Here is a 23,086-nt window from a genome sequence, read left to right on the forward strand (position 1 = left end):
AGGTTGTGGATGTTTTGTTGCTCAATTTATTTTTTTGCCGTGGTTATAGGACCAAAATTTCTGTTTTTTTTAGAACATTACCCAGGAAAAACAAGTCAGGACTACTCAAAGCTATGGACATTATCAGGAAATATTAATTTTATATCCATACGTAGAGTTTGTCTCTCTTTGGGCTTAAACCATCAAAGCCTAAACAGCTAATAATTTTTTATCTTGTTTTTTTCCAGTGTCAACAAATGTCTCATTCATTTCCTCCTTGGCATCTTATTAAACCTTTTTAATCAGTTGTTCTAATTATTTTCCCCGNGTCACACTTCTATTAGCATATATGTAAAAGAGATCCCAGTTTAATGCAATTGCTACGTTTTAGCCACTTTATTAAGTATTACAAAAGTAAATACAGAATAATAATTAAATTGTCAACAGTAGTAGAGGAGATGCACAGTGACACTCGCAGAGCTATGCCCTGCAGAACTAGGGATAAACACAGCATACATATTCACTACACATCGTATACAATGCAATTCTGTGTTTACTGGAGCATCCCATTACTCTTCTTTAGTTTTATTTCTCACTTTTATTTCTGTAACCTTTTTATAGAACATTGATATCCAGGTCATGGCTCACCACATTATTTATAGAAAACATTTTCCAAAAAATAAGAAAAAAAACACTCCAAAAATTACAGTAAGAACTTTACAAATTTCACTGAAAGTATATCATCCAGTCATCCTCTATTTGATGCCATAGTCTTAGGAAGTATAAAGCACAGCAAATATGCAGAGGAATTCAAAGACTGGCACCTACCGGGAGGCAGTCACAAAGCCACAACGTGGATAGTTGCAAGACTTTTGGGGACCATGAACCAGTCTAGTATTAGCACTATAGATCTATAGATTCACATGTTTTGTATGACTCACGTAAAGCTTAGTGCCACTATTGTCTTGTGGTAACACAAATTTACTCATCTTAGCCCTCATTTACAAATATATTTTTAAAACTGTGTTGAATCCTGCAACCAATACAGAACGTCTCAAAAGTCCTATGTAAACTCCGACTTTCTGAAAGTCAGTATTTGCCTAGATTTAAGCCTTTGCACCACCACCTGACAGCACTTGGATCTGGTGATTGGCCATTCCAACACTAGTTTGTCAAAGGGAACCTGTGCATTTTCATGTTAACCATACAGTTGGATGTTAGGTAGCCCCAGCAGCATATTACAAGGGTTAATGTTATAAGATAAAAATAAGCTAAAGCACCTTATAGAGCCTCCTCAACCTCAACCATACTTTTATTTTCTGTACCAGTACAGGTTCTAAGTAATAAATACACTTTGTATACCCTTTTCACCTATTTATAATAACTTTATGAAAAAATGTAGAAAAATATTACAAATATAGATTTATATATGTTTTTGTGTGTTGCCTGTTGCTATGCTGAATTATGCAAATATAGTATTTTTATGTGTAATATCTGACATGAACTATACATTTGCATACAAAGTTCAATGAAGATCTTTTTTTTTGTGTTAAAAGATTTTTAAGTAAAGCTAATACATTTTTTTTATTAATTATACAGCCTGTACAGAAAATATGTGCTATTCACAAGGAAGCGATATCTAGTCCTATATGTATTATGTGATAATGTATCTACTATTTTATGCTATTGTTTTAGCAAAAAAGGGCAAGAAAATCTGTGCTTTCATTGCTTGAAACAAAATGTTATTCTGTCTGATTGCACTCAAACACCACCGTTCACACATGAACTTGCCTCAGTGAGAACATTTATAAGCAGTAAACAAGTACTAGGTGATATAAGGGAAGAAATTTCAAGCAGAATTTGTTACAATAAAAACACAGATTGATTTCTATTGCAAAATATGGCTTGCAGCTTGAATGGTGAAGTGTTATTTATACAGTTGTTATTGCACACCTTGAGGACCAGACCTTCCTCCCCTCCATTGCTATGTCAGTGGTGATCTATGGTAGGTTTGTTGTTGGTGGTATTCATTGGCATTTTTATAAGACTATAGTTCTCTTTACGGTATTATTTTGTTTTAACTGGGATAGAAAGGGTTAGGCCACAAATGGGTATACCTTTTGTGTTCCTTAAAAAATGTTCCTTCAATTCAGTCATTGGAATGCCCTGAAAAATACATTTAAGTAAAAGGAAAAAGGGACAGATCTACTAAGTGTGTCTTTATTGCTGACCTGCCTCTGTGACAACCACGCCTCCTATTTTGTTCTGTGACACAAGAAAAGGAAATGAGACAAAATCTTAATATATATCCTAATATATAAAAAAAATCTGATGCTGACTGATGCTAAAAGAACTGTGACTAGGCTTTAATTATAGAGCAATGCTACTTTCCTTAAAGGCACGTAACTAAACAGTGTCCTGGGGCTTTCAACCAATCCATTACCAATTGGATCAGCAGTAAAACACAAAATGTGGCAGCAGATCTGCTCCTGTAATCAAGCCCTAAAGATACGGGTACTCCCTGGTACACAGCTACTTGTAAGAGAGAGTCTGTCATTTTTTATATAAAATACACAATTAAAAATAGAAGAAAGCATGTAAAGTATTAAAAAGACATCAATAATTATTTTAGGATAAATATAACAATAACTCAAAATGAATATAATTTTCAGTAAATCCAGTTTTTCCTTAGTTGTAGGTATAGGGGTCAATACTATCAGGTGTCAGGTTTTTATTACTGCCTGTGTGCAATCTTCTAGTTTGCACAGGACACAAGTTACTGCAGTCAACACCTTTACTTTCCTATCTTTTCTTTTGTCCTTGATAACAAACCAGCTCATTCTGAAGAACAATACATTTTCATTATTTAGGTATCAGATTTGTGCAAAAAATAGGTGCATATCCACCACCAATGCATTTTGAATATACCCGTATGTGATTTGACATAAATTTTCCAAATGAAGTGCCAATATTAAGAACCTACTGAGAGAGTATGAAGGTGGAAGCTGTGTTATTTAAACCTCAGATATCTGGGTTCTGGTGGTCTCTTTGCATCAAATATGTGTGGTGACATACCAAGATCAAAAGAAAGATGTGGGTCAAATGCAAATTTGTCGAAGACTGGTCAACATAGCAAATTCAAACCAAGAGCTGACTGTTTGATGTCAGTAGAAATCTCCAGAAACCCAGAATATACTCATTGGATCTGCGGGTAACTCTTGCAACAATTGTAGCTAATCTACAATCAAGAACAGATTGACCCAATTTAACCTTTTCTGTATGTGTAACAGGAAAAAACTTTGCTGTCCAAAAAGAACATTAGAGCAAACTGCAGTTTGCTACTAAACATATAGTCCAAGACCAGTTATTCCAGACTGATGAATGACTGATGAAAGATATTGTTTGGCCACAGAGCAGTAGACATTATTGGCACAATCTATAGATAGAATTTCAGAAGAAGAACCTTACTGAAAAAGCATTGAGGGTTAAATTATATGTTTTGGGGTTGCTTTGCTTCTTCATAGCCTTGGCAGATATTAAGTCAAGTATGAATTCCACATATTAAATTGGTTGGTAAAGGGGGATGTGAGTCCATCTGTCCCAAAGATTTGAAGGAAACACATATAACATATTTTCATGCATCAGTAGTAATAAAATATCACCAAACTGATGTCAGGGGCTGGTAATTTCTACTATAAGGGCAATATCAGCTACCAGAGCCATGGGTGTTCAAATGTTTTTCACAAAAGTAGTGAACTAAAACATCTGGTGATAGCTTTGTTCAATCAAATTTTGGAAAATGAATTATCTTTGTGGTTTTCTTTGTGTTTGTATTTCACCTTTATCTGTAGGAACTGTTTGAAAAAAAAATCCACTGTTTTTCTGTTTAAGGATGTGGAAAAAGTCCATGGGGTGTACTTACTATTTTGCTTGATTTTATACCATGAGTTCATTAGCTCTCTACTTTTTACAGAGGCATTGCTTCATAAGTGGTAATGTAGTGTTTTGTGGTTTCTTTATCACTTGCCTCATCCTAACCCGAAAGCCTACACTTTTAGTTTAAATCAGCTAAATTCATTAAGGAGCATCAAAACAAAAAACATTATTGATTTTGGATCCAAGCCTGAGTGAAAAAGCCTGTCCCTTTCAATATATGTGGCACAATAGTGGAATTGAAATATACAGTGAAGAGGAAAAAAAGGAAAAATCCACCCATAGTCTAACTTTCTCAACCCGGCAAAAACTGCATAAATCTATTATTAGTGGTACTGTAATTCCAGTCTCAAAAGCAAGCATCTGTCACCAGTTACAGGGGGTACGATTAAAGTTTTTTTCTGATGTAATAAAAGTTCCCAGAACAGACACATTAGGGGTGTAAAATTGGGATAATTTCGGAACATGCGCCTCAACAAAACAAATCAACAATTTTTTTCCCAGAAGTCTACTGTGCAAACATCTTCTCTCTGCCTTTAAACTTATTTGATAATTTCAAGGTGTTGAAGCAGAACCCACCACCATCATGTGACTGGCCACAGAGTGACCACTTCTATTATAAAAAAAATAATCTAACAGTTCTATAGAAAATTCCTGCAATAGAACAACTTCACCTAAAACTTGAATAGGACAGCAGTATTGAGGGTTGATAAAGGTCTTCCCCCACGGAGGAGCAGTAAAGACCTATCTGGGAAACATATTTACCGTTCTTGCTTCTTAGCAAAACCTCTGCATCTACAAGAAGCTATGTATAAAAGGCTACAGAACATGTAGCTCAAAAATTTCCAGAATGCTTTATTATTAGTTTTTCAAGCACCAGTGACAGCTGAATATATTTGAGCAAATGGCATTCAAGTGGAATACACCGCTGTTTCTGTTCGATGTTTTTCCAAGAGAAAAAATGGGTACTAAAAATATGTTCACTGCTGTATCAAAACTTGTATTTCTGGCATCTTTTTAAAGCTGGTGGAAGGGACAGAATTATTTCAACCACAGTAAAATATAAGATTTATATATACCTTATATAAAATATTTATATTTAATATATGTGTGCACATTGTTTGTAGATAGGCAAGTTTGTGGCAATATGTACATTGTTTTATATAGATATATAAATATATATATATATATATATATATATATATACATACACACACGTCACTAAAGTCTATACTGTTTATTTTGGAATATTACACAGCAATATCAACATTATATTTCCTTAATTTAATAGATCTTAAGATGATTTACACCTGATTTATAAACATAAACTCAAACTTAGCACATCAAAATATCCCTTTAAGGGACACAATTACCAAGTAACAGACCTCAGTATTACCATCATTTAAAGCAAATGTCATTTTCCATTGCCATGGTGTGATCGATATCTTCCAAATGCTTATTTTGTTGTTGAAAGGTAACAATATATAAATTGATATATTGGGATTTCTACCAAAACCTTCAGCTGATTTTATTTGTAGTACCTTGAGCGGCTGTAAATCAGTTGTGTCTGAAGTCAAAGAACTAAGAAGGTTCTTCTGTATTCAAATATATGTCTCATAAAAAAATGCAAGGTCTTCGTGCAAGTTGTTTATTGCTTCCTTTCTGATTAAGGTGGAATTGATTCAGACTCTTCTACGGCATTTTGCCCTTGCCCAGATAAAATCCTAACGTGTATATTTTCTGGTAAGAAGCTGGCTGTTTTTGATGGTAGTCCTAATGGCTTTGTCCTGTTTCAGTAGGATTAGTATAGCAAGACCTGGTAGACATCAAAGAGAATCAAAGGGCACCTACAGACAGTCTTTATTCTGCACAAGTCTTGAGGATTTTCAGTAAGATGTAGAGATCGTTGGCTCAAGGCTAAGCAGAGATGTCAAAACTGAGATCAGTAGAAACATTTTGCAGTCTATGCATTACATTTGTTTTAACCATGAAATCTTTCATTGACTGGACATTTGTTCACAGCTACAAGTATATTCAATATTATGGAAGATATATAGGTAGCAATATCACTAGTAAACTCTTATTACTCCAGCTACAGCTGAAGCTTGTAGTCACTTAAGATTCATTTATGTAAAACGAGTCTGATTGTCTGCTCTATAGGAAAAGACTGAAGAAACTTGTAGACTTCCAGAACACAATGGGTACCATAGGAAAGTGTCACAATACCTTAGTATTCTGGAACAGCACATAAAGCTAGGCCCAATGTACCTACTGCTAAAATTCAGTGGTACTGGTAACCTGAGTGACTTCTGAGTTCAGATCTTCTCCTCTGCGGCCTCGGGATCCTCTCCTTCGGCCATCCATGTCTAGTCATACCGGCTTGTCAGGAGCATGTGACTGTGCGCAGGTGGACACCTGGTCCCTGGTAGTGTTACGGGCCCTGCTGAAACTGCTCTGCTCAGCATGTGACCGGAAGGGAAGGCAGAACTCTCGGAAGCATCTCTTGAAATTTTCATCTAAGAAGGCATATAGGACTGGATTTAGGCTGCTTTTGGTGTATCCCAGAGCAATGCAGAAATGCCAACTTGCCACAACGTAGGGATTTCTCTTGTCAATTTCCACCATGGTCCACACAATTACAAAGATGTGGATGGGTGTCCAACAGATAATGAAGGCAGCCACCACTACTAAAACCATACGGGTTATACGACGCAGGTTGCGGTCCTTCTCTCTTGATCCAGACAGAAGGCGTACACTACGAAGGCGAAGGATCATTAACCCATAGCATACTGTAATTACCAAGACTGGAATCACAAAAGCAAAAATGAAGACACAGATTTTGGTAACGGTGTCCCAGTACCAATCAGGGCGAGGAAATTGAAGCATGCAGGAAATCGAACCAGCTGTAAAAGTTAAAGATATAGAAAATTGTTAGTATATAATTTACTTCCTCCTATTAAACATATAAAAACAAATCTTACCAAATTTTGAATTATATATGAAGAAATACAGTAAACATGTTTCCTTAAATGTTACACATCATTCCTTTCGTTAAAATTATGTAAAACACTCCTTCTTCTGAAAAAGTGCCAGGTCACACAGACCTAGAATCATTCTTTCTAACTACAAATTCTATATGAGTAACATCAGAGTGAAACTGCCATATGACTTTTGTTTTATTGCTGTACCTATGGGACATAGCAACAGGCTGGTATTTGCCTGTCACTAGTGGCAGATGGAGCCCCTGTGCAGTATTGACCTAGGACCCCCCTACCAAACTGATTGGCGCCCCTGTTGGCTGAGGAGGGTCGAGAGCCCCTGTGCAATGGCACTATTTGCACCTCCCTATATCTCCCCTCCATTTTCACCATTACACCAGGATATACCTATTTTCCTTTGCTCTTCAACCACTGTTTAATGCCAGAAGCAAAAAGAATACCCAGTAACCCACTCCTAAGTGACCGTTCTGGCACAATTGGTGCAGTCACAAGGGGAGTCTATAGTCTATAGGAAAACAAGTGCAGGTTTTCCTTGTGATTTGGCTTAACAGAGTGGCAGAGTAGCAAAAGTAAAAAAAGAATGGACGTTAAGGTGAACCTACATTGGCAAATTACAGATTCACCTTAATGGCTTGTGTGTACATGTGGCAATAAAAAGGGGCATCTCTACATTCACACAAATAATCGTTGGCTTTTGACTAATGACTGTTGTATAAAAGTACCTGATATATGTGTGTTATACACAAACTAATTGCAATCAGAAATATTAGCAATATTAGCAATTAGCTAACCTTTTTTTTATTGTGTTCTGTATTACATGAAGGTTATCCAAGAAGAGATACGTTTTTCCACATAAAGCTCTTATATAGCAGAAATTGTAATAGTTGCTTAGAAAGAATAATCATGTTTTTATAGTGTATTACCGAAAGTTTTTATGTCCCTGGAGTCGGGACTAATTGCTGATTGTGACAGTAATATTCATTTATAACAGTATGGCAGCAGTTTAATATACTGTAAGAAAACATAGACAAAGGGATACTCATTTTTATAAAGATACCGTAAATGCAAAGGTAATGTTACCTCATTTCACTTTATTGTGAACCCTATTATTGTACTGCGTTTTACATATCTACAAACTTACATGATCAAAAAAGACGTGTCAATGGGATGTTGGTGGCCCTGCATATCAGAACTGATTGCTAGTGCAATGTTACCTAGGCGTTAAATGAATTGCAGGCTCTTAGAGTTGCACATCTCCCTTCTTCCTTGTCATGCTCCAATGCCAGACTGTCCTTGCAAGAGATGACAAAACTTAACCTTTCCTCCTGCCACAATTCCTTTTGACTCAAAACTATAATACAGACATATGGGCCAAAATAGATGTGATGGAGTTGTAAGAAAGGGGGCAGCTACAAAGCTTTGCCCAAGCTGAGCATGAGGTTTGGCAGCAGCCGGAATCTCATGCAGATATGTTTTTTTATTGTAAAAGTGTACAAACAACACTAAAGCTCCCACATACCTTTATTTGTTTTGGTAACTGCCATAACCATAATGGGTACTCCAATAACTGATGACAGAATCCAGATACAGACATTTATAGCTTTGGCCTTTGAGGGGGTTCGAAAGTCCAATGCTCGGACAGGATGGCAAACAGCTACATAACGATCCACACTCATCATGGTCAGAGTAAAAATACTTGTGAACATATTGTAGTAGTCTATGGACAATACAACTTTGCACAGGACTTCTCCAAATGGCCAGGTCTCCATAAGATATTTGGCACTTTGAAATGGTAAAGTGCTAGTTGCCAGAGCATCAGCCAAGGCAAGATTGAAGATGTAAATGTTGGTTGCTGTCTTCATCTTGGTGTATCTGTGAAGAACAGAAAATACTACTATTTTAATGATAAGTATTCTACAAAGAGAGACACATGAAGCTAGTAAAATGTTAAACTCTAAAAGCAGTAAATAGCATTCTCAGCTTTCCTTCTAGTGTTGGTTGTAAAATACAGACGGAGAGAAGGAAAATATTATCAGCCCTGCCTTTTAGTGGCTAGCTAAAATAATTGTAAAATACAAGCTTTCAGGACACAGCTTTTTCAAGTATATTGACAGATAAAAGCTAAAGTGGCAGAGTACTAAAGTATATATATATCCTCTGAACAAAGACATTTGACATATATAAGAAATCTCTGCAATATGTTCCTGTGCTTTGCAAATGGTATGGTAATTCTTATGGATACCCTTGTAAAGACTACAGTGCAGCATCTACGTATTAATATGTGTATTTAAATGTTTAGATAGAATTATAGTTATTAAATAGATGTTTTCCATGACTGATTTGTAATTACATGGTAGGACCCCAAGTCCATTCCTAACCCTAAAAGGTAAATTGTAACTAAACCTTTGTTTTAAAATAGTACCATTTGATATAGTAATGCTCACCACACTTAGTTTCAGGAATGAAACATTTGGTTTAATTGCCTAAACAGTTTCAGAGATGTCATCACTGAGCTGTATACCATGAGGCCTTGACCTGCATGACTCATGCTTCTCTTTAATGCGCGACAGGAGCCAATGGCAGTCAACAAAGTCAGAGCTGCTGCTTTCTCAATTGCACTGTGCTGAGGTAAATGGAGCAGAGTGTATGTGCCAGTGCTTACTGCATCAGTACATACTCCTATAGCCTAGAATAAAGAGCATGCAGAGGAAGGTGACAATGCTGTCCCTGAAGAGATACCCTACACAGCAGTGTTATCACTTTCACATAGGATATGCTTTAAACTGGAAAAGGTTTGATAAAACAAGAGGTAATCTTAAAAAACACAAATATAAGTCAAAAATCAAATGTTTATGAACAATAAGTTTTTTTTTGCAGAAAGGTTTTAGCTGCACTTTTAACTACCTCTCATTTATATAAACTTCTCCAACCCTAACCCTTTCCCCAATCCCTACAAGTAACATTTAAACAACCCTGAAAACTCCCAATTGTCTAACTTCTAACCCTAACCTGAACTTTAATTTTACCCAATCTTCCGAACAGCTTAACTGATGACATGCAAAGACATCCAGCATCACATATGTGCAAAGAGCCTTAGAAAATCTTAGGTTCTATGCGTGCATTCTTCAACATATTTATTTTCATATTGTGCCATATATAATAATAATTATGTAATTATAATTATGCCATTCTAGGTAGCAAAGAGAATGTTTGGTAAACAAACACTGTTACCATGTTTGAAAAATAATTGGTTTAATGATATTTGTGCTCAAAATATCAGGACTACATTCATCAGATTTATGCCAATTGATGTTGCACAAAACAATCCATCAATACATTGCACATTGTCAGATGTAACCAATATATACGCATATACACATAAAAATGTAATTTACCCCATGAAGCGGAAGTATATGTAACACAGTGCAAACAAATATTTTAAGTAAACAAAAGCAAATGTTTGTATGATATTCATAGCTTGACAAGGGCAAAAAGATAAAAGATTTCTTGATAAAGACCTTTTTCTTTGTAGACATAAACACAAAAAATGTTTCCTATCAAAGAAAAATGTAATGACCACACATGACTTTGCATCTGGAGTGTGCGATTGCTTTCCATCATCATCATATAATATTGTTTTATGTATGACATTCATTTTGGATATACTGCCCAGAATAGGCAAACATGAATGTCTGTATTCCAATTAGTTCTTTTAGGACTATTATGTTTTTCCTGCTGTGTGCTCATCTGTAGAATTAGGCAACTCTGTTTGTGGCTCTCATGCAAATGGATTTTCTTTTATATATTATTTGAATTAAACGCTCTAATGATCCATTCACACTTTTTGAATTGAATTCCTAATACCCTATGTCATGTTGTTATGCTTTGTTTATTGCATATCCTTTTTCAAAGCTGAACTCTAGAGAAAATCTAGAGAAATACATACAGTATATTGAGCTCTTTTACCAGCCAAAGGATTGTGTTTCTGTTCATTTAGTTATGAGATTCACACAGCTTTGTCATACAGCACAGCCCCTTGAGAGCTGTGCAGGAGAGATGCTTTTTTTCCTGCACTTAAGTAACTTTTACAGGACTTCTTCCTCCCCAACAGATGCTAGGACAGTGAAAAGAAAAGCAGCAGACTGATGAGTTCATCTCAGTAATTCTGCACTTTCCTTCTATTGGTGTATTTCTTGTGAGCACATGAGCAATACAGCACATCTCATTGGCTCCTAGTAAGCTCCTTATGAGCTTTGCTGTACAGCAGGGCTGTAAAACTCTGGCCTGCAATGCCCTTTTTTTTGGCCCCCAAAGGAATCCTAAATATCAATTGCAGCTGGCCTGCCACTGCATTGAAATAGTGCAGCTACTACAATTCCCGGCATCACTTGAGTCTATTGACTAGCAGCCTCTCTGCCTTTGCATTGCCCTGCATTGGACTGTTTTATAGATGCAAGTAATGCCGGGAAATGTAGTAGCGGCATCACTCGTGTCTATAGACCAGCAGCCTCTCTGCCTATGCGTGGCCCTGCATTGGACTTCGTGACACAGGGAATTGTAGTAGGGGTGCTATTTTAGTTTCAAGTTTGGACCGCGACTTTGTCAAAGTTTTTAGATTTGGCCCACTGTGTATTTGAGTTTGACACCCCTGCTGAACAGGGACTGCAATAGGCTGCTTTATGTTTTAAAAATACATTAGGGTTGTGAATAGAGCACTAATCATTGATGAATATAAGGCCTGATGGCACTAAATAAATCAAATACGTTAAATATAATACCAAGAATTGCCTTCTATTTTGGACATGGTTCTTGTTTTAACTTCTGCCAAGGTTCATAAGCAGCTTTTTAGACAATATTAAATTCACTTGAAGGACATTTTGAAGTGCTTATGGATATATTGGCACTTTACGGTACCTACATTTCTGTGACACATTCGTTTTACCGTTTTCAAAGCACTCTTAGTTTGAATTAGTTTTCGGAGACACTTTTGACCTAGTGTTCCAGAAGTTATATGAAGCGTGATATTATGTCAGAGAAGCACAGAACTCTGTATACTAGCTATTTCACATTGGTGGAGTTAAAATATACTTTTTCAAAAATCACATTTTTAAATTACAAGCTTCTTGTATATTACCAGATTAAAACAATTTGATATACATAGAAACATGGAAATTTTCCTGTTGATTTGGTCAAAAAACAAAAAAATTGCATATCAGGAATATAAATTTTATGGCATCAAGTTTACATACATCTGGCCTGGCCAATCAAGACAGCAAAAAATCCAAAACACAGAATTGGACCAGGTGAATATGCCAGCACCAGCAAATGAACAACAACAGGGGGTTAGTGTATAAACTGCAAACAGGCAGATATGTTTTTTTTTTTGGAAAGACATTGTTCCTTCTGCCTGTTAGTAATTTTGTTTTTACTGTGTAAGTTTAGTTCCACTTTAACCAGCACATTATGGACCTGTTGTCACTGGTGGCTGGGACCTGAAAGTATCTTGTCATAGGAGGAAGTGATGGGCCGATCGGTGGTGTTAATTACTTATCAACTGCCCATCAAATACTTGGAGAGACTGATCAATGGCTGGCTGTCAGCTGTCAAGCAACATGGGAACCATCTGTGAGAATAAGGTCTACTCAGCACTCCCTGACTGAAAATGAGCAGTGCGTTAGCAATAATACTTGAGAAATGCTTTGTAAACACTCACAGAATGTTATTATGTTCAGTAAGTTATTTCTTTTTACTTTTTTTCAATTTAATTTGCCTTTATTTATATTTTTTCATAATTTCCATGGAGACCAAGCTGTCCAGCAAAAAAAGGAAAAGAGTGATTTGACAGACTAGAACACTGCCATAAGTGCCTAAATCTGTCTTCTTTATTTGGCAAGGTTTACACATTATGTATCAAAAAAACTGTTACTGCAAATGCTCTAACACCCTTGGCAGCCATGTATTATTATTATTATTATTATTAAACAGGATTTATATAGCGCCAACATATTACGCAGCGCTGTACATGTATGGTGTGTTCCAACCCATTCCTCTTGTTTGACAGCTTGGTCTGCATGTACATTTAGGTGGGGATATAAATGAAGGCATGTGAAACTAAATTAGAACATATTGGACATTATCATTACATATACTAAATTGTAAGTAGAACAGAACAGAAAAATAGTACGTCTCTCAGTTGGACTTGAAAATTATATTAATTTTTCCCTACTCTATGCAAAACTAGAAAAAAAGAGAAACATTTTGGTCTTGTTAGATTTCTGTGCCAGAGATGCAGCAGGAAATGAGATGAAATCTCTGCAAAGTATGAGAAACTCTCCTTTTACACAGTTCTTCCTTCTCAAAGATTTTACCTCATCTTTTGTTTTGGTGGCAACTGCGTTTTGTTTGCCGCTAATTATTGTATCATTTAAAGGGTCACCAATTGAATTTTAGAGGGTTACACTACCCAGTGGTGACAAAATCTGCAATAAAGTCCTGACATGGGATTTATTTGATTATTTAAAATTTCAAAAATGTTAGCTACACATACACTTAAAATGTAGTTATCAGATCATCACACAGTACCCAACAGAGGCCCTTCAAAAAAGCGGCAAGGCCATCCTTGGAAAAATAAGCATTTTATCTACACTGTTCACATGTACATTATGTGATTTTTTTTTGCTTGCTTTGTACTTACTGTGTGTAAGTTGTGCAGAAGCCAATTGGTTCCTATACATTACAAAATGATATCTTCTATTTCTATACAGATCTATTATATTGAACATTATGGAAATAATTCCTAGTTGATATATGTTTAATTTTTTAGCTTTAGGGTGCTTTCCACTGATTTGCAAACCTAACTTGGCTTGAGGATATACTGGTGTGCAAAATAAATATAGTTTTGACTTTTGAATAATGGTTGGTTCTGGTTGAAGATTCAGAAAGCAAATGCCTGGGGCAGCAAAGACAGCAGGAGATCTTAGCATTTCAGGCTAGGTTACTTTAGTTTCATTTTCAATGAATATGAAGACAGTAGGATATATATATATATATATATACAAATCTTCATTGGATAGAAAACTTGCTTTCATCTCTTCAATGCTTCCATGTCAAACCTGTCACAAACCAGACAATTTAAAAAAAAAAATGAACAAGCAGAGGAAAAACTGGTAAAAACTGTATGTCAAAACAATTGTTATATGCAAAATTCTACCTAATGAACTTTCTATTGGTTAGTTAGGACCCAAGTCATTTTGTTGTACCAAGGGTTGGTGAGTAAAGCTTAACAATAGCTGAACAAGCTTAACAATAGCTGGTCTCATGCTGCCTGTCAGCCATCTCATCATGGATGTCTGACCAATTCCTGAAACTCAACCTGGATAAAACAGAGCTCATCATCTCCCCCCCCCCCCCTCAAATTCCAAATCTCCCCCTGACATATATTTAATTTTTAACAACACTGTTATTCGGCCCTCCCCTCATGCACGTTGTCTTGGTGTCACCTTTGACTCTGCCCTCTCATTTACCCCCCATATTCAGAACATTTCCAGGTCCTGTCACTTTCACCTACGCAACATCTCCAAAATCCGCCCCCCCCCTGTCCCCTGAGACCACCAAACTCCTTGTACACGCTCTTATCATCTCTCATCTGGACTACTGTAACCTCCTCCTCTCTGATATTCCACTAACCCGACTCTCTCCTCTACAATCTATCATGAATGCTGCAGCCAGACTCATCCATCCTTTCCTCCGCTCCTCTTCCGCTGCATCTCTTTGTAGTTCTCTCCATTGACTTCCATTTCAACTTAGAATCAAATTCAAGCTCCTGTGCTTTGCCTTCAAATCCCTACACAGTTATTGTCCCACTTACCTTTCTGACCTAGTAAAAAAATACTCCTCCTGCCGCTCTCTCTGCTCCTCCAATGTCATTAGACTTCCTCACTCATAACCTCATCACACGCACGGATACAAGACTTTTCTAGAGCTGCCCCAACTCTCTGGAATCTTCCTCATCCTATTCGGCTGGCTCCTACTTTCTGTTTTTTTAAAAGAGCACTCAAAACCCATTTTTTCAAACTTGCCTACCCATCTTCTTCTGTTATTTGAAACCATCACTACTTCCCACCACTACACATCTCCCATCCTATTGTGTGTGAAATTCCCCCACCTACTAGATTGTAAGCTCTTCGGGGCAGGGTCCTCTCCTCCTGTATCACTGTCTGTATTAGTCTGTCATTTGCAATCCCTATTTAATGTACAGTGCTGTGTAATATGTTGGCACTATATAAATCCTGTTAATTATTATTAATAATAATAATAACTATAGGCAGATCTATAAGACAATAATTAATTTAGATATGTATTTATCTGTAATACATATTTCTGCATATTTTTAAATGCAAACAGTGCCAATATCTAAACTTGACACACATCACAAGAAAAAAATATTTGCTGTTTGAGCAGAGAGTAGAGTAACTGAGAGATGAGCTGCTTTTACTGTCCAATCACTAACTAGGGGAAGGACAAGACCTGTGAGTGCTACTTAACCGAACAATCAGGTCCTTTGCATGCTTCCTTAACAGAGCTGTAAAAAATCTCTATGTAAACCTGCATAGACTGCAAGTCATCTGTTGGCAGGCAAGACAGCTCCATCATATGTATATAATTGGTGTATTTAGCTGTTTATCTGATTTTTTATTTCAAATGTCTATATATGTGGTTTACTAATTATTATTATTACTAACAAAGTGTTTTCACTAAAGCTTACAAATTGATTTTTTAATAACTTGATCTATCATCTACACACAGATAATAATAAGGAATGAGTAAGCTAACCAAGGCCAATGTCTGTACCCAACAAAACAATGCAAGAAACAAAGTGCAGCAAGTCTGGCTTCAGTAAAGTGAATTTTAATTTGTTTTCTGTTTACTGTTATTGCCCCTGCAGGACTTCTATACTGAGCTCTGGTAGATAATGGTACTACCTAGGTTAGTAATTATGATAATAATGATCATTTAGACCAGAATTCTGCTAATGTTTCTGATCTGCTGTTCATAAAAATTGTGAACTCATAACAAAGTGTGAAGATGCAATCTAAAAATGCTTAAAAGGTAACTGCCCTTTCACACGTGGTGCAGTTATTTTGTGTTCTCCCTCCCCCTGAGCTAAACTAACCCACTCCCCCCCTCCATAGACTTGATACTTACTGAAATCTGACAGCCATGGTCCCACTGTTTGTTTATAATGAGCAATGTCCTAGTCTTGCCCGCACATAACAGGCCTATGGGGTTGAATGTCTGTACACCTGCTGTGGACTTTATAAGGATTGGGGGCGGGGTGCGGGGCACTATTTTCATAATAACCTTGGGAATTATTACAGGGAGATCTTGCTGTTGTATATAGCCAGAGGTGCTCATCTCACAAGTCTTTATTTATACCTAAAATAACACTTGTGGATGGATTGTGAACTTGACACAAGCTTGTTGAATTAGCCATTTCTATTATAAGTAATTTTTTCTTTCTAAAAGATAAAGAAATTTGTCCTTATGCTCATTATCTGATTGCTGTCAAGTTTTGTGCATCAAAGCAATGTCTGCTTTTACATGGTATATAGGTCCATTTGTACTGGCCATGCACAAATGGGCATTCACCTGATGTCACAAGTGCACTAAACCAATGGTTTTTAGAATCCACCCAACTAAATACAATAGGGGGTTAGGCTCCTGTATGTGACTTGCTTCTGAAAGCTTGTTTAAGTTATTGTATGTAAATCATTTTAACAAGAAAGCCATATGATTCTTTAGAAGACATTTAATTACATGTTTCCCTTAATTGCTTACACTCAGTGCCTAATTATTGTGACATTGCCTAAATGCTTAATAAATCAGAAGTATATCACATCTCCCCAAGGGAATATTTGATAAAGGATCACAGCAGTTTGCATGTATAGAATCACAAATCATTCTGCTTCTAAGTTCAATGCCAGCTGTCAACCTTTACTAGAAAGCCAGTGCCAACGTGAAAATACTGCTTGGATGGAATTTTGTTGATCCAATAACCTCATCCTGCACTATAGATTTATTTATTATGATTATTTGTATAGACATATTTTAGTTCAATACAAATGATTTCTGATAATATCAAGATCACAGAAGGATTTCACTGTTTGCATAACTTGTGACATTCACAGTCACACATTTAGTGATAGCTGGACGTAGATATCAAATATTCTTCATAGGGAACCTTGCCATAAATGAAGCTTCATCCCTCTAAAAAGAGTAACAACAATAGGTCCAAACCTTACTTAAGTGCCCATATCAACTTGTCATTAATAACTAATGAGAACAATATTAAACTGAATGTGAATTTTATTTTATAAGTAGGAAGCTGTTATGTGGTGCTGTAGATGGGGTTTAAGGGAGCAGTTAGAGTATGCAGGCGGTTTTATGCTTAATCCATCAGCAAGATAAATTATCATTATTGGAAATTTGGAGGTTACAGTCACATGAAGAGTAGAAGAGTTAAACAGCTCTATTGAGAGATAGGAAAATCAATAGGCAGAAGTTATACCGGAAAGACTGCATAAGTTTACAAAGCTTTTTTTTATAAAATAGTAGGAGTTTGGATTTTATAAGGATTAAATGTATAGCATTTTGATGCAAATAAATATCTGGAAGCTAAAGCATAAGCAAAAAAATAGATTATATTGACCACTAAACTAAAAATGGTATTTGCAGAATGCATTTTGAAGGAATATAATTATGAATATTATAGTAGATATAGGCTAATTGGTGTTAAAGAAAAAGTAGGCTATTTCATGCATTGCACAGGGAGATGAGACCAGGCTGAATGGATTAGAAAGGAATAGCATTCCCCTGTTCTCCTGTTTCTAATATGCCAGTCTAATTGAAATGTCTGTCTTCAGGTCATTCATGGTCTTATTACCAGTGTATCTTGAGCATGTACTGCAAATAGAAGACAGTGCACTAACAGTTGTGGCACAGACACAGCAAATATCAGTAATCACATGCAGAAAAATGCAGAATAAGTGCACAAGCTCTAAAACTGAATTACATATAAAGCACCAACCTGTCTTACTGAACAAACTTATGACAAAGCCATGGAATAACATTTACAGTGTACAGTACTGTATATCGAGATTGTACATACAGCACATGCATACAATAACACAAAGATGCATATACAACTATATCTATTTCTCATCTATCAATGGGGGCATGCAATAATTACCAATTACCTACATGTTTTTGCATACACATACAAATTATAAACTGTGTCTCTGCAACACATGATGTACTGTGGTGGGTACATTAGGTAAGAGAAGAAATTGGTTATTTGCAGTACATCCAGGCAGTTCCAGCCCATACCTCACAATCCCATACATGACCAAGATGTTGCCGAGAAGCCCCACCACGCACACCACAGAGTAAAGGGCAGTAATCGCCACGGCCATAATTATAGAAGCATGGTTTCTGGAGACCCCCTGGCCTGGGACACTGAAGCTGCTGTTGGATGTGGGAGAGAAGGAGAGGTTCTGTGTGGCATTGTAGAAAAGGATGTCTGAGTACAGTCTGGAAGTGGACAGCTCAAGCTCCATATTCAAGCAGTGGGCTAATGCTTGCTCTTGCACGGCTGCTAAGTACAAGTGGTACCCGAGTCTGTGTTGCTGTGGAGACAGCAGAAAAGATGTTGAGGATAGGATGCTCAATCCTCGGCAACTGAAAGGAAAGGGACAGAGTGGAAGGATGAAAAAATACTCCTCTCATGAATGCAGATCCTCCTCTACCAACCCTTGCTTTATTATTTCCCTCTCCAACTGTTACTCCTCCTACTCATACATTCTCTCAATCCCCAAAGACATTCTCTGTTTCCTCTAATCATATTTTGTTCCTTACAGCAATACACTCACCTCCTATGCACCTCTTGTGGCTTCTCAGAATAATTCTTACATACCTTCAGTATAGCTTTTCCTCACTTTTAAACATGCTTCAGTACATCAGAGTAAAAGCCACCCTCCATATTCTCCTTTTTATCTATGGCATCCATACTTCCAATGCAATATATGATTTTCTATATTCTTTCTGCCTAACTTTACTCATACCTCTTGTTTCCTTCACTACCCTATAAAACAACAATATTTGAGCTTTATTACTTGTTCATTGTGTTAAGTATTTTAGCCTTTGCTCCTCAATCTCAACATGTCAAGGTCAATCAACCATACTTTACCATTGCTAATTAGGTGTGATATGATTATCAAAAAATCTGTTTTATGCTGTCATAATGACACGAATCATATTTGCTTTAAAATAAGCAAATACAATTCATATAAACAGTGACAAAGCTAATTAGAGTCAGAAGCTGACACCTCAGGCAAAGCTTTCACATCAGTAAACAAGATATGATATACAAGTCAAAAAATGCAGGAGAAGGTTTTATTAAGATTATTTTCTATAGGGGCAATTCTCAGAAAGAAAACATACCCCAGAATATCTTCTTGGGTTGTGTAGCAAAGTACATGATTTGTGTATTCTTCCATCCTATGTAAGATGACTAGCACTCCCATATTGGTAAAAATCCAATTTATTCTGTCCATTTTAAAAGCATGCCGCAGAAGCCTACACACAATCTTCAGAATAAAACATATTATAGAGGCTATTATACAGTACTTGCCAATAGCCTAAAATTATATTGCTGACATTTCACACCACCACCAAATCACCATTACCATGGAAAAAATGTCCCCTTCTTTAGTATGGACAATTTTTCTGCCAAAATATTCATTCTGAAATATTCTTCAACTATACTGCATGTTTTTATAGAACCTATTATCTATTGTCAGTATTATAAACTCTTAAAATTTTTGTTAGAAAAATAGGTGTACTATTTTATTCCTATTACACTTTTTTTACTATAAACTTTACCAGACTTCAAGGGTAAGCCACTTCCCCACCATCCTCTGGTCTAGAAACCACACCCTCCCTGGCCAAAAAGGATGCCAATTCTTACCTTTAGTAGAAAAATTAAACCAATATTAAATGAAAGTGAAGAGAGGAATGTATTGATTAATAAAACTAATAGCAAATATGTCCTTGCATCTGAGATAAAGATGATGTAAAATTCCCTCACAAGTCCATCTCAACCCAAAAACAAATATACATTGTGGCTAACCTGTCTTGTAGAGTGGCTGTACAAAATTTTGTGTGTTTTTCCTGTTAAACTGATCCTTAATGTACAAAAGAGTTTTACATAGAGTGTTCCTGGATATTTGCACATTAGGGGGGTTAATAGTAACTGAATTTGAGGGCCACAAATAAGTAATGGATAATGATAATGGTGGCTGATTATAAGAGATCTTTAAATAGGAGCAAGCTAGCGGTGCCTACACTTTGAGGGGCTCCACATTAGGGGGCTTATTGAGCTTAAATATGGGGGGGGGGTGTACATTAGGGGATTTAAAGGGACTACACACTAGAAAGCAGGTGGTGTTTGAATAAAAGGATCTGCATATAGAGAGAATTGGTGATGAATAATTCTGAGAGTGGTTGCACTGCAGGAGCCTGGAGATGCTATATATGTTTCATAATGTTACATATTTTAATGTTGTAGGTTAACATACATTGTAATATAATGTGCTGTGTAGTGTGATATTGTTTTCTGTAGGTTTTTGTGATTTGCTATTAACATTTGATATGTTCTAGCAGCTATTTTATAATTTCCTGCAATGACAAAATACAATGTGCTGTTACAATGGTTATATAATTTGCTGTTGCAGTATGATATGGTTATTATATATATATATATATATATATATATGTATATATGAATTATATATATCTCTAATGAGTGAAGCCCTGGAAATGTGCATATATAATAGGATAGGATATTACTTTGCCCTATTGAAGGGGAGGTTTCCAGCCTTGCACAAAAAACACAGGCCCTGCTCCAAGTAATTTCTGCATAATGACCTAAGTGTTATTAGAACCATTATTAGACCAGGCAGGAGACCCAGAGCACATATTCCAGCTGCCTAGAAACACCTATTCAAAAAAAAGATGATTTCTGACTAGTTATTATAAATTATCTGACTTGTCAAATTGTTCTTTGTCTAACTGAATAATTTCAGTTAACATACTGATATTGATATAATGTCTACAGGCATATTTTTATGTTCAATGTTCTATTTAATTTGATTACAGAAGGAATGCAATGTGTTTTCTGTATTATATACTGTACACACACAGAAATGCAGAATAGTCTAAATGCAGGTGGAGAATTTAGAATACTGCCTGCTGGGATGTAATGATGCCATGTGCTCTACAGCTGTTAGGTCAGGCTAGAAAAGTAGATGGTTGGCTTTAATAATGGTTGTTGTATTAGGAAGGAGCGTAGGGGATGATGCATACAAAAACATTTGCAGAAACAACAAAGACATTACACATAAGTGAGGTTTTCTTTTTTTCCATGTAAAGCACTCTGGTAGGAATAATTATCAATTGCAGACCAACCTACTACCAAGTACAATGAGATAGAAATACTGCTGTGTTAAGATGTCTCAGATGACCTTATGATGAATGTTCAGTGCAAGAACTAAAACTGGAATAGGGGCTTGGCCTGGGCCTGGGCATGGGCAGACCCCCCTCTGCTCAGACTCACCCTGGCTCCTGGCTGACCCCCTTTGCCCTATCTGGCCACCACTGCCCTGTATAATCCTTACCTCTGGCTAATCCAACCCCCTTTCCCAACACAAGCCTATGATCAGCAAAGTATTTACCAACATCAGCCTGGGTCTAGCCAAGTCTTTGTCAACATTGTCAACTTGTGTCTTGAAAGTTTAACCAGAATAAACCTGTAAATTAGCGTGAAATTGGTCATGCTTAGATGGAGCACCCAGAATTAGCTTTTAGCATGTGGTAGCTCATTTTGCAAAGAGTACCCAATCACATGCAAGGAAATCCAGAAAATTATTTGGTTGGAGGGTAAAATCAGCAGCAGCCAAGCGAACTATCCCTTACACAGAAACAATGTACTCTGCTGTGTGAACAGCCTATTTTCCTTTAGTTAAGTAACACCATTTATTTTACCTGCCTAACTGACCTAATCAATATTTTGATCTTGATTTGATCTTTTGTCTGTCTATTCAAAAAATAAAAGTATTAGGGTAACTAGATTTATTGAGTTTGAGTAGCCTGTGTTTACATTGTCCTATCACTTCAAAGAACCAGAAATTTCGGGTAACTAGAGTCTTTGAGTTCATTCAGTTTAGATAAAAGCTATTTTTTTCTACATGTACATGATTGTCATTAGCCAACCACAAAAAGGGTAGTTGAAAATGTAAGCTATGGAGGCAGAGGAAATTGTATCCCTCTATTATGTGCTACATCCCCCACCTTTTTGATTGTGAGCTTGTCTGGGCAGGGTCCTCTCCTCCTCCTGTTTCATTGTTTAAAATAATATTATAAGTCAAGCCCTCTATGTGGGAGAGCAGGACACCAGCGTGTGCAGAGATGCATACTACACCGACACCACCCACTGCCAACTTGGGACAAGAGGACTCCCCAGTTGGACCTCGAAAAGGAGAGGTATTCTAAATCAGCTTTAATCTACTAGTGATAAAGATTGTATGTTGATATTCTTTTGATACACCTTGCATTCCTTTGTGCAATACTACCTGATTGTCCAGTTTCTGCCTCTCATGCTGCAGAGATGCAGTGAAAAAGTTGACCTACATAGACCAGTTCAATCTTTGTCAAGTGGGTCATTCTGCTGCATAGTTGTTGGTGGAAATGTGTAGAGATTGTACAATTGAAATGTAAGGTATATAACCAGTAGAATTTAGGGAATAGAATTACCCCAAAAAAGTTTATTATTGTCAAATGTATTAAATTCTTATTGATTATTGGTTGCATTTTTCCTTAACATAGTATTACTGCTGTGATCTTTCTTGGTATACAAAATTTCCTAATATATTAATAATATTATCATAAACTATAGCTTGTGTATCATCAATTTTTTTAGTCTCATCTTGCCTGCAACCTTCATAGGGGTAAATCTACATACATAGGAAAAAAATCTTAGGGGTTTTTTATACAAATAATAAACCAAGCCTTAATGAGCTGCATTTGTGTTCCCTATCAACCTGTCATTTAGCTCATTTAGC

At 36.4% G+C, this 23,086-nt stretch overlaps 1 protein-coding gene across 2 annotated transcripts; it reads right to left on the reverse strand.

The window, feature by feature from the left end:
• Positions 1-360: 360 nt before the first annotated feature.
• Positions 361-18,684, reverse strand: OPRD1 (opioid receptor delta 1). 2 transcript variants are annotated; one of them, XM_072420983.1, is made up of 4 exons: positions 18,297-18,684; positions 8,431-8,783; positions 3,682-6,815; positions 361-3,504 (listed from the first exon to the last, which is right to left on the reverse strand). In XM_072420983.1, exons 1-3 carry the CDS (start codon positions 18,524-18,526, stop codon positions 6,283-6,285), a joined length of 1,116 nt encoding a protein of 371 aa, XP_072277084.1. In that variant the 5' UTR covers positions 18,527-18,684; the 3' UTR covers positions 361-3,504; positions 3,682-6,282. The 2 variants fall into 2 exon arrangements, with proteins under 2 accessions (XP_072277084.1, XP_072277074.1); XM_072420973.1 differs by having other exon boundaries at positions 8,431-8,802; positions 18,297-18,435.
• Between the last annotated feature and the right edge of the window lie 4,402 nt (positions 18,685-23,086).

This window comes from Pyxicephalus adspersus, chromosome 1, assembly GCF_032062135.1.
Source record: "Pyxicephalus adspersus chromosome 1, UCB_Pads_2.0, whole genome shotgun sequence".
NCBI lineage: Eukaryota > Metazoa > Chordata > Amphibia > Anura > Pyxicephalidae > Pyxicephalus > Pyxicephalus adspersus.